We start from the raw sequence: 21,476 nt of genomic DNA on the forward strand, positions 1-21,476 counted from the left end.
CCAAGGATTGGGTAATTGGGCCTTGGCCCAATAACGTGACTGGACTAAATGAATGGTGTGGACTTTTGGTCAATAAGGTTATGTTGGGTATTAATTTAGGTGCTTATTGTGTAATAGGTTGGGATTCCCGGTGAGACAGCAGTCGGAGATTTGCAGTATTTCAGCACTACTAGCGAGGTGGGTTATCCTCACTACACTCAAGGGTCTAAGGCACCAAGGCCGGACCTTTGGATTGTTATCCAGTCATGTTATTTTGTTATGATCTGTTAGATCAGTATCCCGGTAGATGGGATGTTATGTGTTGTTATGATATGTTAGATCAGTATCCTGGTAGATAGAATGTTATATGCTGTTATGATCTGTTAAATCGGTATCCTAGGGAGTAGGATAATATTATATGGTAAGCGATATGATCTGTTAGGATCGGTATCCTGGTAGATAGGACGGTATTATGTGCTATATCGTGTGATCCGTTAGATCGGTTGTTGTATATGGACTGTTATGTGATTATTTGTTATATGTGCATATGTTTGTTTGGCGGGTGAGGCTTATCTACTTTGTGCGAAAGCCAATAGACCTGGGCATTCCAACCTGTTGGTTATGGGCCTTGAGTATTCCATCCCGAGGATGATTGGACTCATAGTATGTGGGCATTCCAACCTGTTGGTTGTGGGCCTGGGGTATTCCATCCTGATGGTTGACTAGACCCATAGTATGTTGTTTATGATTGTTTGTATGTTATCGTGGGTATGGGTATTTTGGGGGGTAGCTCACTAATCTTTCGGGCTTATAGTTTTAGTCTGTTGTTTCGGGTACTTCTGGTGATCACGGGAAGGCGGAGGCATGATCGTACCGCTCCTCCTGTTGTTATGATTTTATGATTTGATATCGGGAAACTCTGATAATTATTATTTTGAAAACAAACTATGTAATGTTGAATGGTTTTAAGTGTTTTGAAAAAATTTAAAATTGGCTTAAATTTATGGGTGTTACATTTATATTATAAAGTATGTACGAAAATTCATACTTGCATTACATAGTAAGGTTATCACATTACTTGTTTGGCCAAATCTTATTACTTGATTGACATAATCACATGTGACTGTTGTTGACCTATTTTGGACTGGTGTTACATTCTCCCCCGGTTGAAATAATTTTGTCCCGAAATTTATCTTGTGGAAGGGGTATTGTTAAATAGTTGGGGGTATTCAACGACCTTAGAATTGGCATAATGAAAAATATTTTCAACGAATCCCACATCTCTTGATATCACAATCTTGTTAAGAGTGGTGTCATATATTTTGTAGCCTTTTGTTCCTGGTGGGTTCCCTAAAAATACCCCCGGCCTCCCCTTAACTCGAATTTATCTCCCTTCGTATTTGTGTTTTGAAAATAAGCAAGACATCCAAATACTTTCATATGCCCATAGCTTGGTTTTTGTTGAAAAAGAATTTCAAACGGGGTCTTGTTGTGGATAGCCTTTGAAGGGAGATGATTAATTATGTAAGCGGCTGTCATGACACACTCTCCCCAAAACTTGATTGGTAAATTTGCTTCAAATCTAAGGGCTCGTGCAGTCTCGAGAAGATGCCTATGCTTTCATTCCACCTCACCATTTTGTTGTGGGGTGTGTGGACAGGCGGTTTCGAGTAATATGACGTGCTCAACATAAAAGTCATTCATGCTATTTGATGTGAATTCCCCTTCATTATCGCAACGAATTCTTTTAATCGTTTTACCAAATTGTGTCTTGACCATTTTGTGAAAATTCATTATACAATCACTTGCCTTAAATTTGTTTTTAAGAAGAAAAGTCCAAATGGATCGATTATAATCATCCATAATTTTTAAAAAATATCTTGATCCAGAAATAGAAGGATTTATGTATCTCCCCCATATATCACAGTGCAATAATTCAAAGCATTCTTTGCTTTTAATAAAACTTAATTGGAAAGGCAATTTGGTATTGTTTAGCTTTAGCACATGAATTGCAATCCAAAGTTTTAAAATCAACATTCTCAACAAAATCAAAATGAGATACTTTATTACTAGAGGTGTGGCCAATCCTCTTGTGTCATAACCTTGTGGTAGTCATCATTTCCCTTATTTTACTTTCCACCATCTGCATTCGATACAATCCATGCTTGCAATTACCCATTCCAATCAATTCCCTCGAACGCAAAAACTTCATGAAACAAAAATCCGGGAAAAAACTTACATTGCATTGGAGATCTTTGGCTAAACGGCTCACAAACAATAGATTGTGTTAAAATTTTGGAACATGTAGAACCCCTTTTATGGTGGATCCATTAGGTATATGGCAATCTCCTTTTCCCTCAACGGGTATGGAAACACAATTTGGTATAACAACCGGGAATTTGTGTGTTGATACAGTTTTACCTTTTTAGTCATTCGGCCTTATGGGTTACAAGTTCGGTACAACCCGAATCAATGATCCAATCGTGTTGGCTTCTGGAGTTGCATCATCCTTGAGGATGTTTGTTTTCTTTGCAAAATGATTTAGGAAAGCTTGATATTGTTCATTGTTTAGTCCTGATATACGGATGGAGTTAATTTCAACACAACCAACCCTTGATTTGCCCTTTTCACGTTTGCCTTTCCCTAGCCACCATTCTGAGTAGTCGATCCTTTTAAAGCACCTTTCTTTAGTATGTCCGTCTCTCCCACAGAAATCACAGTGCTCCGAGTAGTTATTTCTTTTGACTTCCTTTTGATTCGAACTCCCACTTTGAGACCCATGGTTCCCGTCACGTTTTCCAAGGGCGTAGGTATGGAAAGCAGCTATCTCGGCTCCTACTCTTCCCCCCCCCCCCCCTCAGATATTGCTTGTTGTTTTTCATCTTCTGCCACAAAGTGATAGGTGGTACCCAGGGATGGAGTAGGATTCATTGCTAATATTTGAGTTCTTATGACCGAGAACTCCCCATCTAGTCCCATAAGAAACTCATAAACTCTCTCCTTTTCCTTTTATTCATTAATCTTCTTTCCGACATCACAAGAACACTTGCCACATGAGCATCGTGGGGCTGGAAAAACAGTTTGAATTTCATCCCACGGTGCTCGTAAACGAGTGTAATAAGCAGATACAGACGAGCCATCTTGACGGGTATTGTTTAGAATTTGTTTGAGATCATATGTGTGTGGCGCACTCTCCTTCCCAAACCTTTCCTTGAGATCGTTCCAAATTTTGAAAGCTGTTCCAACATATTTTACGTTGTCTCTTATGTTTTTCTCCATCGCGGTAGTGAGCCAGCCTTTGATCATGGCATCACACTGCATCCACTGCATGTAAGTCGATTTCGTCTTTTATGGTTTAACGATGGTCCCGTCAATGAACCCTATTTTATTTTTTGCAAATAGGAAGTTCATCGTTTCTTGCGACCAATCGTTGTAATTTTTGTCGGTTAATGCATCATTTACATGCATCTTCCTTGTGTATTCAGAAGCGTGAATGTAGTATGGTGAATTGGAATTGACATGATTATCTTCGGCTTTCGTCCCTGAGGATGATTCGATTGTCATGATTGACTGCAAAGAAGAAGATATTAGGGTTGTTTATTTGAGAGTGCTCTGATACCATATAAGTTTTGGTATATACAATCCTTTTTCTGTTAATCGAATTCAACGACGTGATACAAAAATATATACAGCGACAATACCAAACAAAAGCCTATAATAGATTTTACCAAACAAAAGCCTATAATAGAGTCTACCAAACAAAACCCTATAATAGAGTCTACAATTGAGCCCAAAGTAAGGAAAGAATAAAAACATGAAAGGAAAGAAATATGTCTGGGAATAAGAGAATTAGACGATAATTTAGAATTATATCATTGTAATTTACATGTGTTTATGAGCTTGTAGCATATTATAATGGTGAGGCTACAATTATTTATGTTTCTCATATTATAATGGTGAAAATACAATGCGAGTTTATAGTCAATTGTTTATTTGTTCTTTTAGGAATAAAGGTGTTCATACAACCTATCGTTCATCTTCAAACTGCAGCTTCAATAAAGGTAGTAAAAATAACAAAAACGAGCATAAATACAACCAACCATGAATAAATATTTTTATGATTTAGTCTATGAGTAATGTCGACGTTCTATGTTCAAGGGTGGCTCAATGAGGTTGAGGGCTTTAAGTCAACCAAAAATTTGGTGCCCTTTGGTGTATACTAAACTTAAATTCTATAATAAAAACAAATATAAACGTGAAGGTTGTTTTTATTTCTATTTAAATTTGCATACTTACAGAGTTTTAATTAAATGGAGAACTCAAACTTGTAGGATCATTTTAAACTCAAATATATACAACTCAACATAGAAATCAAATGAATAAGCCACATACATAGAAAACAAGCAATAACCAACATTCTTTAGCTTCAAGTTACATAAACAAAGGAACAAAGAAATCGAAAATCACTAACTCAAGCTTCCAGTGTTTTAATTAAAAGGACAACATTCCTTAGCTTCAAGTAGCAATCCAACAACGCAAAATATGAGTGGAAACACTAACTCAAAAATCAAAAATCAATGAGAAACAAAGAAATTGAGCATTAATCAATAAACAAAAAACAATGGAAAATCAGATAATGGGAAAAACTAACCATAACCAGCTATTAATCCTAATAGATAAATAGATGATGAAAAAAATCAAGTGAAAACATTGCGCATACCTTGAATCGATGAATCATCAGATACTTTTGAACAATGAAGAATTAGAGAAGCCGAGAATGGAGAAGGAAAAAAATTGCAGCGGTTCAGGAAGCTTTTCAGTGTTCAAGAATCAAGATTGTAGAAGCCCATAATTAATAATCAATATTCAGAGTGCAAGAATGGAGAAGGAAGGAAGAAGAATAGAAGTGTGATTGTCGCTTATGAGTTGAGGCATCAGGCATGCATATGAGCGAATGGAGGCGTGCATATCAGAGAATGGAGAAGAATTTATCAATAATTGACATTAAGGGTTTGGGTAAGTAGGGGACCCTTTACAAAATGGAGCCCTAAGCCCTAACTTAACTTTATAATAAGTAAAGTCGGCCATGTCTATGTTTCAGTCCATATTGAAATCATCGTTCTAATCTTTTTATGGTCTATAAGCCATTTAAATGAGAGTAAACCCATTATATCATCGTACTTTTATTTCTTGAGAACTAAGCATCATACTTCATTTTGTTAGCTTAAGTTCTTCTGTTCCATTGTTTAACATCATGTAAACAACATGAATTCTTACTATTTTGAACCCTTAATTATAGCAAGATACTTGATCTCAGGTTTTTCCATATCTATTTACTTTCATAACATTTTTACGAGTCCATCAATTTTCTTTGTTTTTGTATTGATTCAGTAATTTTATTATATTAATAATCTATCTGCAAATAAAAAAAATTAAATTTTTTTTACATAAAAATATATTTTGAATGAGTTTTATTGATAGTTAAAAAGTTATATTATTTGATCAAATAAAAAACAATCAATATTCGTTTTATTCAATCCGTGTGTATTAACCTTTTATATATATATATATATATATATATATATATATATATATATATATATATATATATATATATATATATAGGGTAAGGTTATTTTGTTCTAGCTATCTATTGTGTGCATATAGGATTGATTATGTACCAATCATTTTAGTTATTTTAAGAAAGTAATTAATTCATATTACATGTTGAAAAGATATAATGAGTATTAATTAAATCTTTAGCATTTAATATGTATTAATTATTTTCTTAAAATAACAAAAATGATTGGTCCAGAATCAATCATACATGCACACAATAGATAGTAGAAATATTTGAACCTAACTCTCTCTCTCTCTCTCTCTCTCTCTCTCTCTCTCTCTATATATATATATATATATATATATATATATATATATATATATATATATATATATATATATATATATATATATATATATATATATATATATATATATGTTTAGGTTCATTTGATACCATGCTAATTTTGAGAGACCCTAAGACCAAATCTAAAAATAATTTTAAAATGCAAAATAAAAGGAAAAATCCAAAAATTCTTTTTTTAATTATTATTTTTGGAACTTTAATTACCTAAAAGAAATAAATAATAAATAAATAAAATTATCATTTTTTTTTAAATACGTGAAATATTCTAATAGAATATTAAACTGTAAATATTCTAATTGTGATTTTTAGAATGTTAGAATATTATACTAGATTTCTCATATATATACAATATTCTATTATTCTACTAGAATATGTAAAAAAATGTATTTTTTTTTGTATTTTTTTGTATTTTTTTTTTTTGGGAAATACAAATTCCGAAAATAATATTTGAAAAAAAATTCGAAAATTTTCATATATTTTTCATTTTAAAAATGTTTTTTGTTTTATCTACTAAATGAATGACTAGGATTGCGTCTCACGGTCTCACAAAATTAGATCGTCTCTCATGAACCTAAACATATATATATATATATATATATATATATATATATATATATATATATATATATATATATATATATATATATATATATATACTCCCTCCGTCCCAAAATTATAGTTCATCTTTCCTTTTTGGTTTGTTCCAAAATAATAGTTCACTTCTAAAAATAAATAACATTTTTACCAAAATATACCCTCATTATTACTTAAGCAACTGAGCATTTAATGGAACATTAAATGCAAAGTAAGGACAAAACTGTCATTTTATTATATAAAGTTAACGGTAATTAATGTTTTTCTTAATTTGTGTGTTTTTTGTCTGTGGACAATAATATTGGGGCGGAGGGAGTATATATATATATATATAACAAAGGGTTATAAACAAAATACTTTAAAATTGAAAAGGATTGAAGCAGAAGATAAAATATAAATAAAGGACCAAAAATATAATTTTGTTAAAAATAGGTTCTGTAATGTCGAAGATTTTTATGAGTATTAGAACTGTTGGAACAGGAACCGGAATTGGTAACAAGGTCCGGTTACTGGTTCTCTATTTTTATGAAAACCGGTCCCTGTACTAAAAACCGGAACTAGTTTGATATTTTTCCCGTTTTTTAAAATGCGCATAACTCACTCATATAAAGTCAGAATTATTTGATTTTTTTTCCAACATGTAATTTTGGAGTTTGCAATTTATTTTTTACCGTACAAACATATGTTTTGGTTAGATATTGAATCAGACACATGCCCCGAAAAAAAAAAGAATAATGTTGCGTTTTTTTCTATTTCAGCATTTTTTTAATCTGTCACATTTTTTAAATTAGCATAACTCATTCTTATGACGTCGGAATTACTTAATATCTTTTCCAGCATGTAATTTGGTGTTTGTAGTTCATTTTAGACTATAAAAACACATATTTTGGTTAAATATTGAATCAATTATAGATCCCGAAAGACAACATATTAATGTTGTGTATTTTTTGTTTCAACATTTTTTTTTGAAATCTTTTCCGCTTTTAAAATTTGTATAACTCACTGATATGAAGTGGGAATTACTTGATTCTATTTCCATCATGTAATTTAGTGTTTGTACTTCAATTTAAAATGTAAAAAGTCATAATTTGGTTAAATATTGAATCAATTACAAGCTCCAGAAGATAACATATCATCTATAATATTTCAATCGGTTCTAATTTGAAAAATAACCGAAAAACCAAGACCGGAACCGGTGCTAGAACCGGCGGTCCGGTTCGTATAATATAGAAAAACCGGTTTCGGTTCTGAATCGGTCCGGTTCTAAAGCTCATCCCTAGTCGTACTTCAATGATTTACACACTACTGATAAGGGTTTATTATCGGTGGTTTTGACGGTGTCAGGTGGTTTTGACCTATATTATGGTGATTAATAGCATGTAGAAATAAAGTTAATTAATATTGGGTTTCTTCGCATGTCTCTTCTAAGTCTGAACAGAGTGAGATCATTAAACCTTCTTGATACGATCACTAAAATAATTGAAACACCACCCCCTATAGGGGGCTCGCTATGAGGTAGTCGCTACGAACTTGGCGAGAGAGAAAGAGAGAGAGTCTTTGTGGAAGCTGATTGGTGGTGAGGGTTTTTCCTGGAGAGGAAGATGACACAGAAATCACGATTTGGCAGTTTTGGTCTCTCGATTGGTAGGAGTGTTACCACTCCCTACCAAATAGTGCTAAGAGAGAAAAATAACATGTCACCCAAAAAGATGATATAGCAAGGTGTTAGGATTGTTACTATTTCCCCTAGCCTAATTGCTTCTTTACCTTTCTGAAATGATTTTTTTGTTTTTGTTGTTGTCTTTTTCTTTTTTTATTTTTGTTTTTTTTTGTTTTTAATATTTTTAATAAATACATGTTGTTAACATTAAAAATATATTGATATTTTTTCATTCGGACTTTTTTCTTATATTTTTTTCATTTAGTATTGTATTATTTTTTTTGTTTGTACTATGCATGTATTATTGTTTCGTTAGGTAATTGGTTCGGATTACCTAACTGTTATTGTTTTCTTTCCGACTATGTTTGCGTTGTTTTTTTCGGTCGGATTATGTCATGTTATTTTTTCATTCAGACTATCCATTTGTTACTTTTTTCGTAGACTTTTTGTGTTATTTTTTTGTTCGGACTATCTCTATGTTATTTTTTCGTGTGGACTACTCACATGTTTTTTTTTCATTCAGACTATCATTGTGTTATTTTTTTGTTTCAACTATCATTGTCGGAATAAAAGTATAATAAAGGGATAGACAAGACGAGAAAATAACACAAAGATAGTACGGACAAAAAAATAACATAGGAATATTCCGATTGTAAAAAATAATACAAGGATAGTCCGAACAAAAAAATAACCCAACACTAGTACGGACAAAAAAAATATCACATGGATAATTCAGACAAAGAAATAACATAAAAATAACATATGAATAGTCTGAACGAAAAAATAACATAAGGCTAGTCCGAAAAAAAAATACAACTATATATAAAATAATGTTTTTCTAAAACACAAATAATTAAAAAAAATAACATTATTATTATTATTATTATTATTATTATTATTATTATTATTATTATTATTATTATAAAACAAAACACAATAAAAGACAAGATACAAAAAAACCAAACAAGGAAAAAAAAGATAAAAACATCGAATCAAAATAGGTTAATTCAAATCAAATCAGGAGGGGTTTATATATACGAATCAAATCAGGAGGTATGCAAATCAACACCCTTAATATTTTTGGCAAAATACAATCATTTATCTATTAACATTCAGAAAAACTCGTATATATTTTTTAAATTCAGAAAACATTTATATTTAGGTAACTGAAAATATAAATATTTTTCTGCATATAAGTAAAATATAAAGATTTTTCTGAATGGTGATAAAAAATGATTATGTTTTTCCTTAGTTTGTCCTTGATATTTATATATGACCATGATGTTCAATCAATTTTGTGATGAATTAGACTTTTTATTGATTTATATATTTACCAACATAGTTGCATAACTTCTATCACCAATTATGTTGTTGAATAAATTAATACGAAAAAAGGTTACATAAATATATATTTAATCCTATAAATAATATTTTATAATTAGTCTATATTAGGTTATCCTTCCCTTAGTATAAGCAAGTATTGTGTCTCTTCCCATTTGTGATCAAAAGAAGCATATTGGCTTCCTGGTTTATAAAGAATGTTGTAAAACATATGGTTATTGTTTTATCAGTAAGCAAGCATTTACATATATTTTTCTACATATTATTGATCTTTGAGATTTCAGAAAAGAAAAATGAGGATTTCATTAGGGGTGTGTATGGGGCGGTTTAGTTCGGTTATTGGTTAAAACCAAACCATAACCATTATGATTGGTTAATGTATTTTGGTAGTCATTAGGTATGGTTAATATTGGTTATGGTTAGTGGTTAATATTGGTTAACCATAATGTTCAAAATAATATAAATGACGAAAGTATATTGGCATAAAAAATGAAAATAGAATACAAAAAAGTCCTCGATGCCAATGTTTGTAACCTAGCTTATAGTAATAGAATAAAATGTGTACCTTTAATACTTAGAGTGAGATAACACATAGTCACATTCAAAATAAAAAAACATTCAATAAAAATATAAAACATTAAAAAAAAATGACATTAGTAATTTCATATATTGATAATTGATATTAATATTAAAATAAAGTCAAACATTCATACACGTTCAATATAATTAAATCAAAAACTATAAAATAAAAGAGCCAAACATTCATATTATGTGTTATTGGATAAAAAAAAATGACAATCACTCATATACATTCAATGTGATTAAGTCAAAAACAGTAAATAAATAAAAAAGCCATAAAATTTCAAAAAAAATACATTCTTAATATATCACAGAGTCAAGAAGAACCAAAAACTTAACTTACCTAGAAGTCTTGATTATAAAGTCAAAAAATCATTCGAATAGGACTATAAAGTCAAAATAATCTTTGATTAGGATTAACGGTGTGAGAAGCCTTCGATTACGATTATGAGTATGAAGATTAAACTAAGTGTCAATAATGTTTACAAATTGTAGAATTAGCTGATTATGAATTATAACATTAATCAATAATCTAACTCAATGCATGATTGGAAGATTGTGTGTGTCTACGTGATCAACCTTAGATTGTTTGATTGTTCGTTCGTCTCCTGATAAGTGAGGATTGATGGATTATAATTTCAATATTTTAATGGATCTTAAATAAGTTTGACTATATTATTTTATATATAATTTATAATTTTTATATATTAAAATATAAGTTAGCGGTTCGGTTAATAATGGTTCGGTTAACCTATAAAACCATAATCGAACCGTTAGTTATCGGTTCACAAAAATTAGAAGCCGAACCAACGGTTTTTAAAATAGTTCGGTTATTATGGTTCGGTTATATCGGTTAATTTGGTTTTGGTTCGGTTTTTCAGTTATTATGCTCACCCCTAAATTTCATTAACAAAATATACTTTGAAAATTTTACCAAATTATAATATCGTCTAAACAGAAAGTACAGTATCATGATAAGATAAAATTTAAAAATAGAATTTCCCGATCATAGCTATGTAGATTTTTCAAAATAAAACATCCTATAAATATATTGTCTTAGTTGGGTAGAGTTAGTAAATTACATCTTGAAAAACCTATCAAAATGTAACAGTGTTGTCCAAATCCAATATACAATTTCCTAATAAGAACAAATTTCAAATTATGATTTATAAAGTTTATATTTTAAAATTTATCATTATAGAAACATCATGTATTAAATTAATATTTTACAACAAATATTTTATATAAAAGGTAACAAAAAAAAAAAAAAAAAAAAAAAAAAAAAAAGATGCAGCATGGATGAGGAGGCCAGGGACGGCCGGACGGGTGTGCATATGGGCTAAAGAAAAAGAAAGTTGGGTCATGACTCATGACTATTCTATTTCTATATTAACTGAATCATGAAAAACTTATTTAAAACTAATTAGCCTATGTATAAAATCACACTTTAAATACTTAATTGATCAAATCATAATTTACATATGTAATTGATTAAGTGAATAAACCATTTATTGATGAATGAGTCTAAATGATTAAGAGAATACAGAGGTTTTCTTGAAAAAACTATATTAAACATTTTGAATTTGAATGTTGTCTAATTAAGAATCATTAAATAGTTACCAAACAACCCTTTAGTTAGATCACAAAGGAAATCATTATATAACGTGGGATTTTTAATGAGTTTTTGACCATAATAGTGTCATTGAAAAAAATATTTACCATTATGGTGCATTTTCAAAAATATTTACTATATTAGTTTTCTTTTCATTTTTCTTGACTTTTTAATTTTTCTTAATGTTTTATTTTTTATTTGTTTTATTTTAAATGTCCGGTTTTCCTCATTTTCTACCCTTTTACTTTAATTTTTTTAAAATAATAGTCTGCGTTTCAGCTTTTTTTTTTATTATTTTTATCTTTTTTACTGTTTTTTAATAACAATTATTTTTATCTTTTTATTTCTGTTTTTTTATTATTTCAAATATCTGCAAAGTAGCCATAAATTTTTGAATGTCTAAAGATTGCATAAAAACTTTAAAAAAAAGCTCCAAACTCTTATAAAAAGAGCTTTTTTGTCATATGTTTTTGTTTTAAAAAAAATAAAATTTAATACGGCTAAAGACACTTTACTTTATAAACTACATATTTTATCTTCATTTTTAAATTTTCCCATCATCCTTGAATTTTATACAAAATATTGTTTTAATTGAAAATAAAATGAAGTATATTAATGATCATTGTATGATGCCTTTAATATAATAGAAACAATTTAATATTTAGATTGCCTATATATATATATATATATATATATATATATATATATATATATATATATATATATATATATATATATATATATATATATATATATATATATATATATATATATATATATATATATATATATATATATATATTCTGTTTTGTTGCATTTTTAATATTTATATTGTCAATACGTACATTGTCTTAATTTTAATTTGATGTTACATGTACTTTATTTCTTCGAACTTATCATTTGAACCAATTTAATTGTAAAATAGTTTTGAATATATAAAATGATAAACAGCGTTTTTGTTTTTTTTTTTTATATAACTTACTCATCAAATAAGAAGTTTTTGACGATTTAATATACCAAACTTTAAGATTTTATGTTTGACTACCAAAAAGATTGTATATCTAATATTTAAAATAAAAAAACTGAAATAGAAAAAATAAAAAAAATTGTTATTAAAAAAAACAGTAAAAAAAGTAAAATAATAAAAAAAACTATAAAAAGGTGAAATAAAAGAGAAAAATCGAAAAATCAAATATTTAAAATTAAAACAAATGAAAAAAACTTTCAGAAAAAATGAAAAATAAAAGAGCATGAAAAAAAATACTAATATGATAAATATTTTTTAAAATACACTAAAATGGTGAATATTTTTTTTAAACACCCTAATATGGTCAAAAACTCGATTTTTAATGAACATTCAATAATAAGACATGTATGTAAGCATACACATGTGTTATAATTGGGATTTTTTTCTAGCAACAACCTTATATTCCATGTGATTCCACAAAAATATAACTTATTGATAGATCTCATATCTCTATATATCTTGTAAATTGTGACTAAAGGCCTCATAAATCTATGCATCTTGTCAACTAGTCATATGACTACAAATCTAACATCTATAGTTTCTCTTCACACAGATATGCAATAATAGTACATCTCAATGCATGATGTACAAGTCATCAATGCATAAGAAACAAGAGATGATGGAATAAACCTTACTTGATCCCAATAGACATCATTGACTTAAATTCTTCAAAGTCAACAAACCCATCTCCATCTTTATCAACACTTTGAATCATTTTTCTACATTGTCCAAGCTTCGAATTACTACATCCAAGATTAATGAGCACCCTTTGTAACTCCTTCGCAGAAATGAGTCCATTCTTATCACTATCAAACACCATGAAAGCATTTCTAACATCATCATTATCATCAATATTATCTTCCTTTGAAATAGGAAAATTTGGCTTGGAAATGGAATCATCCATGATGGCCATGAACTCATCCAAGTCAATGAACCCATCTCCATTAAAGTCAACTTCTTTGAGGATTCCTTGGGCTTCAATGGTGGCCTTTGACTTATCTTGACCAAAAATCAACAACACATTTGTGAGCTCCATTTGAGAAATCTTGCCATCGTTGTTGAGGTCGAAGAATTTGAAGACTTGCTTGAATTGATTTGAGACATCCATGGTGAGATCAAAAGCACATGATGTCTTTGGAGGTTTGCTTTTGAAGTTTTTGTTGACTATCTTGACAAAATTTCTTATATGGGTTTGCAAAGAATTAGGCATTGGAGATGATACTAGAAAAAAAGAGAGAAATTGAAATGGTTATCAACAAAGTGATTGGAAATATTAGTACGAAAAAAGGGAAAATGGCATACGATGTTTTCATATACTTCAGAGAGTTCACATGATAATTGTTTACTTTGTACCTCACGTTACCATTTTAATATTTATTTTATGATAAAGAATTAAAATGCAATTATATGTCTTGTGACATTATGTGAAAAGGATCTAGAAACCTACAATATGAGGAGAAAAAAAAAATTAACGAATTGACTAAGTTGATTTTATTTAATTATATACGTGAAACATTGAAATTTTTATGGTCGTCGAAGAAAAAGAATTCGTTATGACTTTTATGGAGTGAAGTAGGTGATAGGCTTTTTCCCAATACAATGGTATCCAATTCCTTTCAAAAACACTTTTTTCCAAATCAAATTTATTTTCCAAGAACAAACGAGAATGTGATTTTCCATATCACTCATTAACTCGAAGAAAAAAAAAAAACAGCATCACCAACAATGCTAAGCAAGATTACATTGTTTGTAGATGATACAAACTTGGACTCAAAATATAAAACTGAAATACTCAAGGGACTTACCTTAATAATGTCTTCTCTACTTAGATGTTGAATGAACATGCACTACGTATAGTAGTATAGTTGTCCATATATCAATTGATTCGTGAATGGTGATGAAATATTATATAAGGAAGTTGGGTGCTTATCCCAATACCAACAAGATAGGACTTAGGAGAGGGAAAGGCAAGTCGAAGGAAGGTGCCGGCACCCATTGAATATTCATCAACTTGAGTTGATAGTTGATGCTCCTTTTTGTTGGTTTATGAACCAAGATATGGTCTCCCAATTGCCGAATGAATCATTCATTCAACTTCTATTATACAAATAATACAAATCCTAATAAATGCAAATATATTTTTTTTGTAAAAGATATATATTTGATGACTCTTACTAAGTGGTAAGGAAAAGGCCACATCATAGAATGTATTCACCCATGCCTAAAAAAGTGCAACACATGATACATATATGCTTGACAAACGGGATCGGCCCAACACTAGGGGGCAACTTTGACAATGTCCAATGTATCTAAGGGCCGATATTTAAATATCATATTCTAATTGTCTGATACGTTGAAGCCTGAAGGCTTGAGCCTTGAGGCGTCAATCAAATTGAGGAAACAATTCAGAAGCAAAAAGTGGAGAAAACTAAGGTAGTAAGGTTTGTTTGTTTTTTTTTGTTTAGAAGCTTTTTTTATTTCTTCTAAACTCTTATGTTTGCGGAGAAAACTAATCATCAATGATCATTCATAATTATTGATAATTATATACCTTTCTGATATATAATCATTGATAATTATGCATACTCTACTCCTACCGGTATGCTAGAGTATTAGAACGGCAAATGAGAAACATGTGGTTGGTTTGAAATCTCAATATCTATATTTTTTAATCTAAAGTGAACCGTGTATATATATATATATATATATATATATATATATATATATATATATATATATATATATATATATATATATATATATATATATATATATATATATATATATATATATATAGGTTTACGTCATTTTTGGTTACTTAACTCTAGGTTTTGTGCTCATTTGGTCACTTAACTATTTTTAAGTTTTAAAAGGTTATCAAACTTTTTATTTTGTGCTCATTTAGTAATTTAACTTTTGGTTTGGTCACATTTAGTCGCCTAACTTTTAGATTTTTGCTTATTTAATCACCTAACTTTTAAAATTGTGCTCATTTAATCACTAAACTTTTAAAAAAATTTAAAAGTTTAGTGCCTAAATAAGCACAATTTTAAAAGTTTTGGTGACTAAATGTGACCAACACAAAAGTTAAGTGACCAAAAATGACTTAAACCATATATATATATATATATATATATATATATATATATATATATATATATATATATATATATATATATATATATATATATATATATATATATATATATTCAAATGAGTACCACAAAAGATTAAGAACCCTCCTAAGAACCCTCATTTCATAAGTATTATGTATTGTGAATACTAGTAAATATGTTAAAATCCTGATTTTTTTTTGTAAGAAAAAGGCAAAATCGTAATTTTTTAGTCTAATATTTTAATTTATACATTGAATTACATTTTAACACAAAATCTATATAAAATACAACTTTATAGAGTCAATTTACAGTTTAATACATAAAATTCACAACTTAATGCAATTTATTTTACATTAATTCACAAATTTAGAAAAGTTAAACTCAAATTTTACCACCACCACCACACATCGCCACCAACCACCAGGACCAACGTTGCAACCATTCTCCTTCCAAATCAAATCTGTCTATATAAAGCAATGCAATGACAAATTAAATAGTACATTCTAGTTTAATAAACTTATTAGTTCACTCATTTTGAATTTAACACAAAACAGTTATAAAAACTAATGTATTCTTACGGACTTATACAACATAAAAAATAAAAATATTCACAAGAACACTAATACAAAAATTCATACATAAATCATTCATATTTTACCACAAAATTTATAAAAAATTACAACAAAATACAGTCAATTCATTATTTAATACAGTCAGTTACCATTTAATATATAAAATTCACAGGTTAATATAACAAATCAACAATTTAATACAAAAAATGTTATATTTTTAACTTAAAACCTACATTTATACCTTCAGATATGGAGGTTAGTTCTTCTTTCAAAGTTTAATTTACACAAAACTCATAGTTTAAATTTTATATAATTTATTTAAAATTAGAGAAAATCATGTGTATAATGCTTATTCTTCTCATATTTTAGATTAACACACAAAATTCAAAAAAAAAATTACAGCTTAATATAGTCAATTCATAGCTTAACACAGTCAATTTACAATTTAATACATAAAATTCACAGTTTAATACACAACAATTATATATTTGTAGCCATATTTTCAACAATTATATATTTGGCGGACGGTGGTGGTAAGATCGACGTCAGTAACAAGAAGTAGCGGTGGGGGGTAAGGGCAGATCGGAAGGCAAATGGTCTAGATCTGTAGTTGGAGGTTCTAGATCTAACCAGATCTGGACAGATCTAAACTACGAAGACCACCAGAAATGATAAAAGATGTAATGTCTGCAGATTCGGGCTAGTCAATTTAGAGACAATAAGCGTCAAAAATGACTTTTTGATAAAAGATTATTTAGAATAAATAATATTAACTAATTTATAGTATATGTCGCAAAGGTTCTGTACATATAAAGAACGTTGAAATCCGAGTTATAACAAAGAAGTTATGACTCGTCGAAGTTTTCGGCCAAACCGGCACGGTACCACGTAACGTAAAAAGTGAATTTTTAATAAATTACTTTTTAGCTTTAGCAAACTAGACAGAATTCGTAGTATACGTTAAACCGAGAACGTACATAAATAGAACGTCCAAATCTAACTTCGTATGAGGAAGTTATTATTTTTCTAAGATTTGGTATAACAGTATACAACTCAGAAATTGAATTTTAGATCAATCAATTTTTATCAAAAATGATCTAAATGAGAATTGAAGATCTCATTAATAGGAGTTAAACGATAAAAAGACAGTCGAAAATGGAATCCGTATGTAGAAGTTATGAATTTTATACGGTCGCTAACAGTGTAATCTTCTCAGACTGTTAAATTTAAAATCGGTCAAGAATTAGTCAATGGGGTGAAAAGGAAAGTTGTATATCTTGTCAATATCTACGCATGGATATAAAGAACGTCAAAAACGGAGCTCGTATGTGAAAGTTATGATTTTTTAAAAATTAGTTATTTTACCTGTGTCTAGCGCCACGTGTCAGCACCAAGCGAAACCTTGGAGTCTAAGCAAGGTCACGACGTGAATTTTGAGTTCACGACGTGAATCTCCCTGGACAGCCTATAAATATAGGCGCAAATCATCCATCTTCTTCACACCTTTCCCATTCTTTCTCTCTCCATACTCCAAACCTATCCCTCCCTTTCCCCAGCACCTCCTAAGTGTTAGAGGTGAGTCCCGGAGAGCCAGAAGGCTCCGAGTAGCAGAGCTTTCGGCTCGGAAGTTCTGCCCCCGTAGATCCCGGTTCCTAGCCAAACCCTCATATAAGTACGTTATGTTTACCTTACTTTAAGTATATAGCTTATGTTTAAGTTCAATATCATTATTATGAACTTATAAACAATATATATATATATATATATATATATATATATATATATATATATATATATATATATATATAGGGATGTTGGATTTCAGAAGTGTTATAATGCCTAAATGGTCTTGCCCTCCGGTGTTTCATGTTTGGCCTCTGTCTGTACATAGTGATTGAAATGTATTGTTTAACACTTATAAAACAATATCGCTTGTAAATAGTCGTGATAGATATTAGACTAAAATCTAGTGGTAATGATATTAGGTATCGTCGAAGGAAAATAGAATTGATATAAGCGAAGCACTGCCCGAATTTGGAATCATCACTTTAACAAGTGTGTGTATGATTGTTTTCATCTTACACATAGATATGAAGTATTTAATATAAATTACGTGTTATGTGTGCATATTATCTGTGTTCTTGATATCTATGCTGGAGGGATAAAACATACGTGGTTTATTTGATTTAAATTGTATATGTATTTTATACCTATAAAAATATTGGGTAAAGATGGGTAGATGAATGATGAGAGATGAAATATGAAATAGATGAACATTGGTAGCTATGGACTTAGTGTCTGATAGATAAACCATGACAGTTATGGACTTAGTGCATGATAGATAATCCCTGACAACTATGGACTTAGCGCCTAACAAGTGAACGTTGGCAGATATGGATTTAGTGACCTTTAGATAGATATTGACAGCTATGGACTTAGTGTCTAACAGGTAACATCGACAGCTATGGACTTAGTGTCTGTTGAATGAACCTTGGCAGCGATGGACTTCGTGCCTATTCCTTAGGATAATCCTTAGGAATGAATGAGTGAATAATAGATGATTCTTAGGGTAGATCCTTAAGAAATAAAGAATATAATGGGGATGAGTAATTGAGTTAATTGTTTGATGATGAAACATTATAACTTTATTATTGTGGGTTAAAAACCCTATGTACTCATCAGGTTTCCCAACCTGACTCACTCAGTTTATTTGTATCACAAGTGTCAATACGAAGCTACATTACACTGATAGATTAAGGGAGATGTAGATCACTAGTGTAAATGATTGTAAGGTCTGTTTATGCTTATGTTTTTGTATTGACGATGACATCCCAAAGTTTTAATATAAACAAAATACATTTCTTCGGAAATGTTTTGATAATATATTTATCATGTTTTTCTGGGAACAAATTTTGCAATATTATTCTTTAAAATGAATACTCTTATTTTTAAATAAGCATAAATAAAATTTCTAAAATGACCGTGGGATGTCAAAGTTGGTATCAGAGCATTAGTTTAAGCGAACTAGGAATTTTACGAAATTTCTAGACTTAAACTTAGATTGTTAAACGATGATTGTGAGATGAGTGTCTGCTATATTTAGGAAGTAGGCATGAATAGACACGGGCACTAGCTTATTTAGGGAAGATGAATGAATTGATTTTATGTGCCAAATGATTTGTCCTATAAAATGTCTTATATGCTTTATGATGCTATCGTTTGATCGGATCTATGGCCTATTACCGACCGGATCTGAAAATTTTATGTGTTCAGATTTCTAAATGTTTAATTACGGTATTAGAACGGGCATGTAACTTTTTGGAGTAATAAGGAGGATTACGCGTCTAAACCTTCTTTATCTTAAATTTCTCGTCTTGAACAACTATTACAGTGTATGGAACATCAAGACCATCGGAATCCTTCAATTGGTCTTTTGGAAGTCGGCAGATAAGCACGTAACGGCAGTGGTAACGAGTTTAGTTGGCGGCATGAGGCAGCGACATGGCGGAGACATTATGTGGTGGTGTTGGATAGTCGTCGAAGGTAAGTGGTGGTGGTTGTAGAAAAAAGAAGTGTTTGAAAATTGAAAGGATTTGCAAGCTGATGAGAGAGATTGAGGTTGTAAGGTTTCATAAGAATTGTTCAAATGTGATGATGTATCTCAAATTTGATGTTAAATGATTGAAAAATATAGGTCGACCAAAATGCCCTTAATGAAAGTGGTTCTCAAATGGTTCTTAACCTTGAAAGGCCTCATTTGATATATATATATATATATATATATATATATATATATATATATATATATATATATATATATATATATATATATATATATATATATATAAAGATTTTTGTATAATTTAAAATCAATTGAAATTTAATTCAATTAAAAATAATTTTTAAATGTTTTCTTATTTATTAAATATATATAAATTTAATTTGTTTCGGTTTAAATAACAAATAGTTATTATACATGTTTTGTATAAGTTAGGAAAGAAATGGATGTACCTGCACAAATTGATATTCAATCCATTAAAATATAAAGTATGTGCTTTAATTTATTGGATAATGACTTAAAAAGGGAATATAATTTTCAATTTGTACATATTTAGTTCTTATGACTAGCTACATCAAGTAAGCCGGAAAAAAAATAACTTAAAAGGGTAAATATATTTTTCACTTTGTACACATTTAGTTCTTAATATTTTTTTGCATATTTAGTTCTTAATATTTTTTTGTTACAAAATAATTCTTTGTTGTTTTTGTATACATTCATTATTTGTGATCGATTTTTTAGGTTTTTCTCACTACATCCTATGTGGGTTAATCATTAATAAGGTGTTCAAGATTGTTCATGTTTATAGCCACCACCACAGCCACCGCAACCTTGGATATTACTTGGTTGCTTAGTTCTTGTGGGTTGGTTTAGGTCTTGTGTCTGGACGATGTAACTTCTTCATACGATCATGGATTTTAACGATCTTTATATCCACATGTTTGTATATGAGTACTACAATTTCGTTTAGATTACTCCCGTTAAATAAACAATATATTTTTAATTACGATTTTACCAAAAAAAAAAGGTCCATACATACATTTATAAAGAACACATAGATATAAAGATCCAAAGTAAACATATATTACTTTTTAACGGGAGTAATCTAAACGAAATATATAGTAAACTCAAATATGAACGTGTGAATATAAAGATCGTTAAAATATGTGATCGTATGAAGAAGTTACGACATTCAGAACACAAGACCTAAGTCAAACCATAAGAACTAAACAACCAAGCAGCCGAGGTCGCGATGGTCATAACCATGAACAGCCACCGAACACCTTATTAATGATTATGATGCGTAGGATGACGTGAGAAACCCTAAAAAAACCGATCATAAGTACTGAATGTTACAAAAACAACAAAGACTTATTTTGCAACAAAAAAATATTAAGAACTAAATGTGCAAAAAATATTAAGGACTAAATGTGTACAAAGCGAAAAATATATATATATTACTCCTTTAAGTCATTTTTTTCGGATTATCTGGCGTAGCCGGTAATAAGGAC

At 29.5% G+C, this 21,476-nt stretch overlaps 1 protein-coding gene across 1 annotated transcript; it reads right to left on the reverse strand.

Moving 5' to 3' along the window:
* Nucleotides 1-13,175: 13,175 nt before the first annotated feature.
* LOC111878592 (probable calcium-binding protein CML23) lies at nucleotides 13,176-14,677 on the reverse strand. Its single transcript, XM_023875112.3, has 2 exons — nucleotides 14,524-14,677; nucleotides 13,176-13,939 (listed from the first exon to the last, which is right to left on the reverse strand). Exon 2 carries the CDS (start codon nucleotides 13,926-13,928, stop codon nucleotides 13,350-13,352), a length of 579 nt encoding a protein of 192 aa, XP_023730880.1. The 5' UTR covers nucleotides 13,929-13,939; nucleotides 14,524-14,677; the 3' UTR covers nucleotides 13,176-13,349.
* Between the last annotated feature and the right edge of the window lie 6,799 nt (nucleotides 14,678-21,476).

Source organism: Lactuca sativa, chromosome 4 (assembly GCF_002870075.4).
Source record: "Lactuca sativa cultivar Salinas chromosome 4, Lsat_Salinas_v11, whole genome shotgun sequence".
Taxonomy (NCBI): domain Eukaryota; kingdom Viridiplantae; phylum Streptophyta; class Magnoliopsida; order Asterales; family Asteraceae; genus Lactuca; species Lactuca sativa.

Coding starts and splice junctions, on each gene's coding strand:
- LOC111878592 (XM_023875112.3), bottom strand. CDS start 13,928: ATGCCTAATTCTTTGCAAACCCATATAAGAAATTTTGTCAAGATAGTC.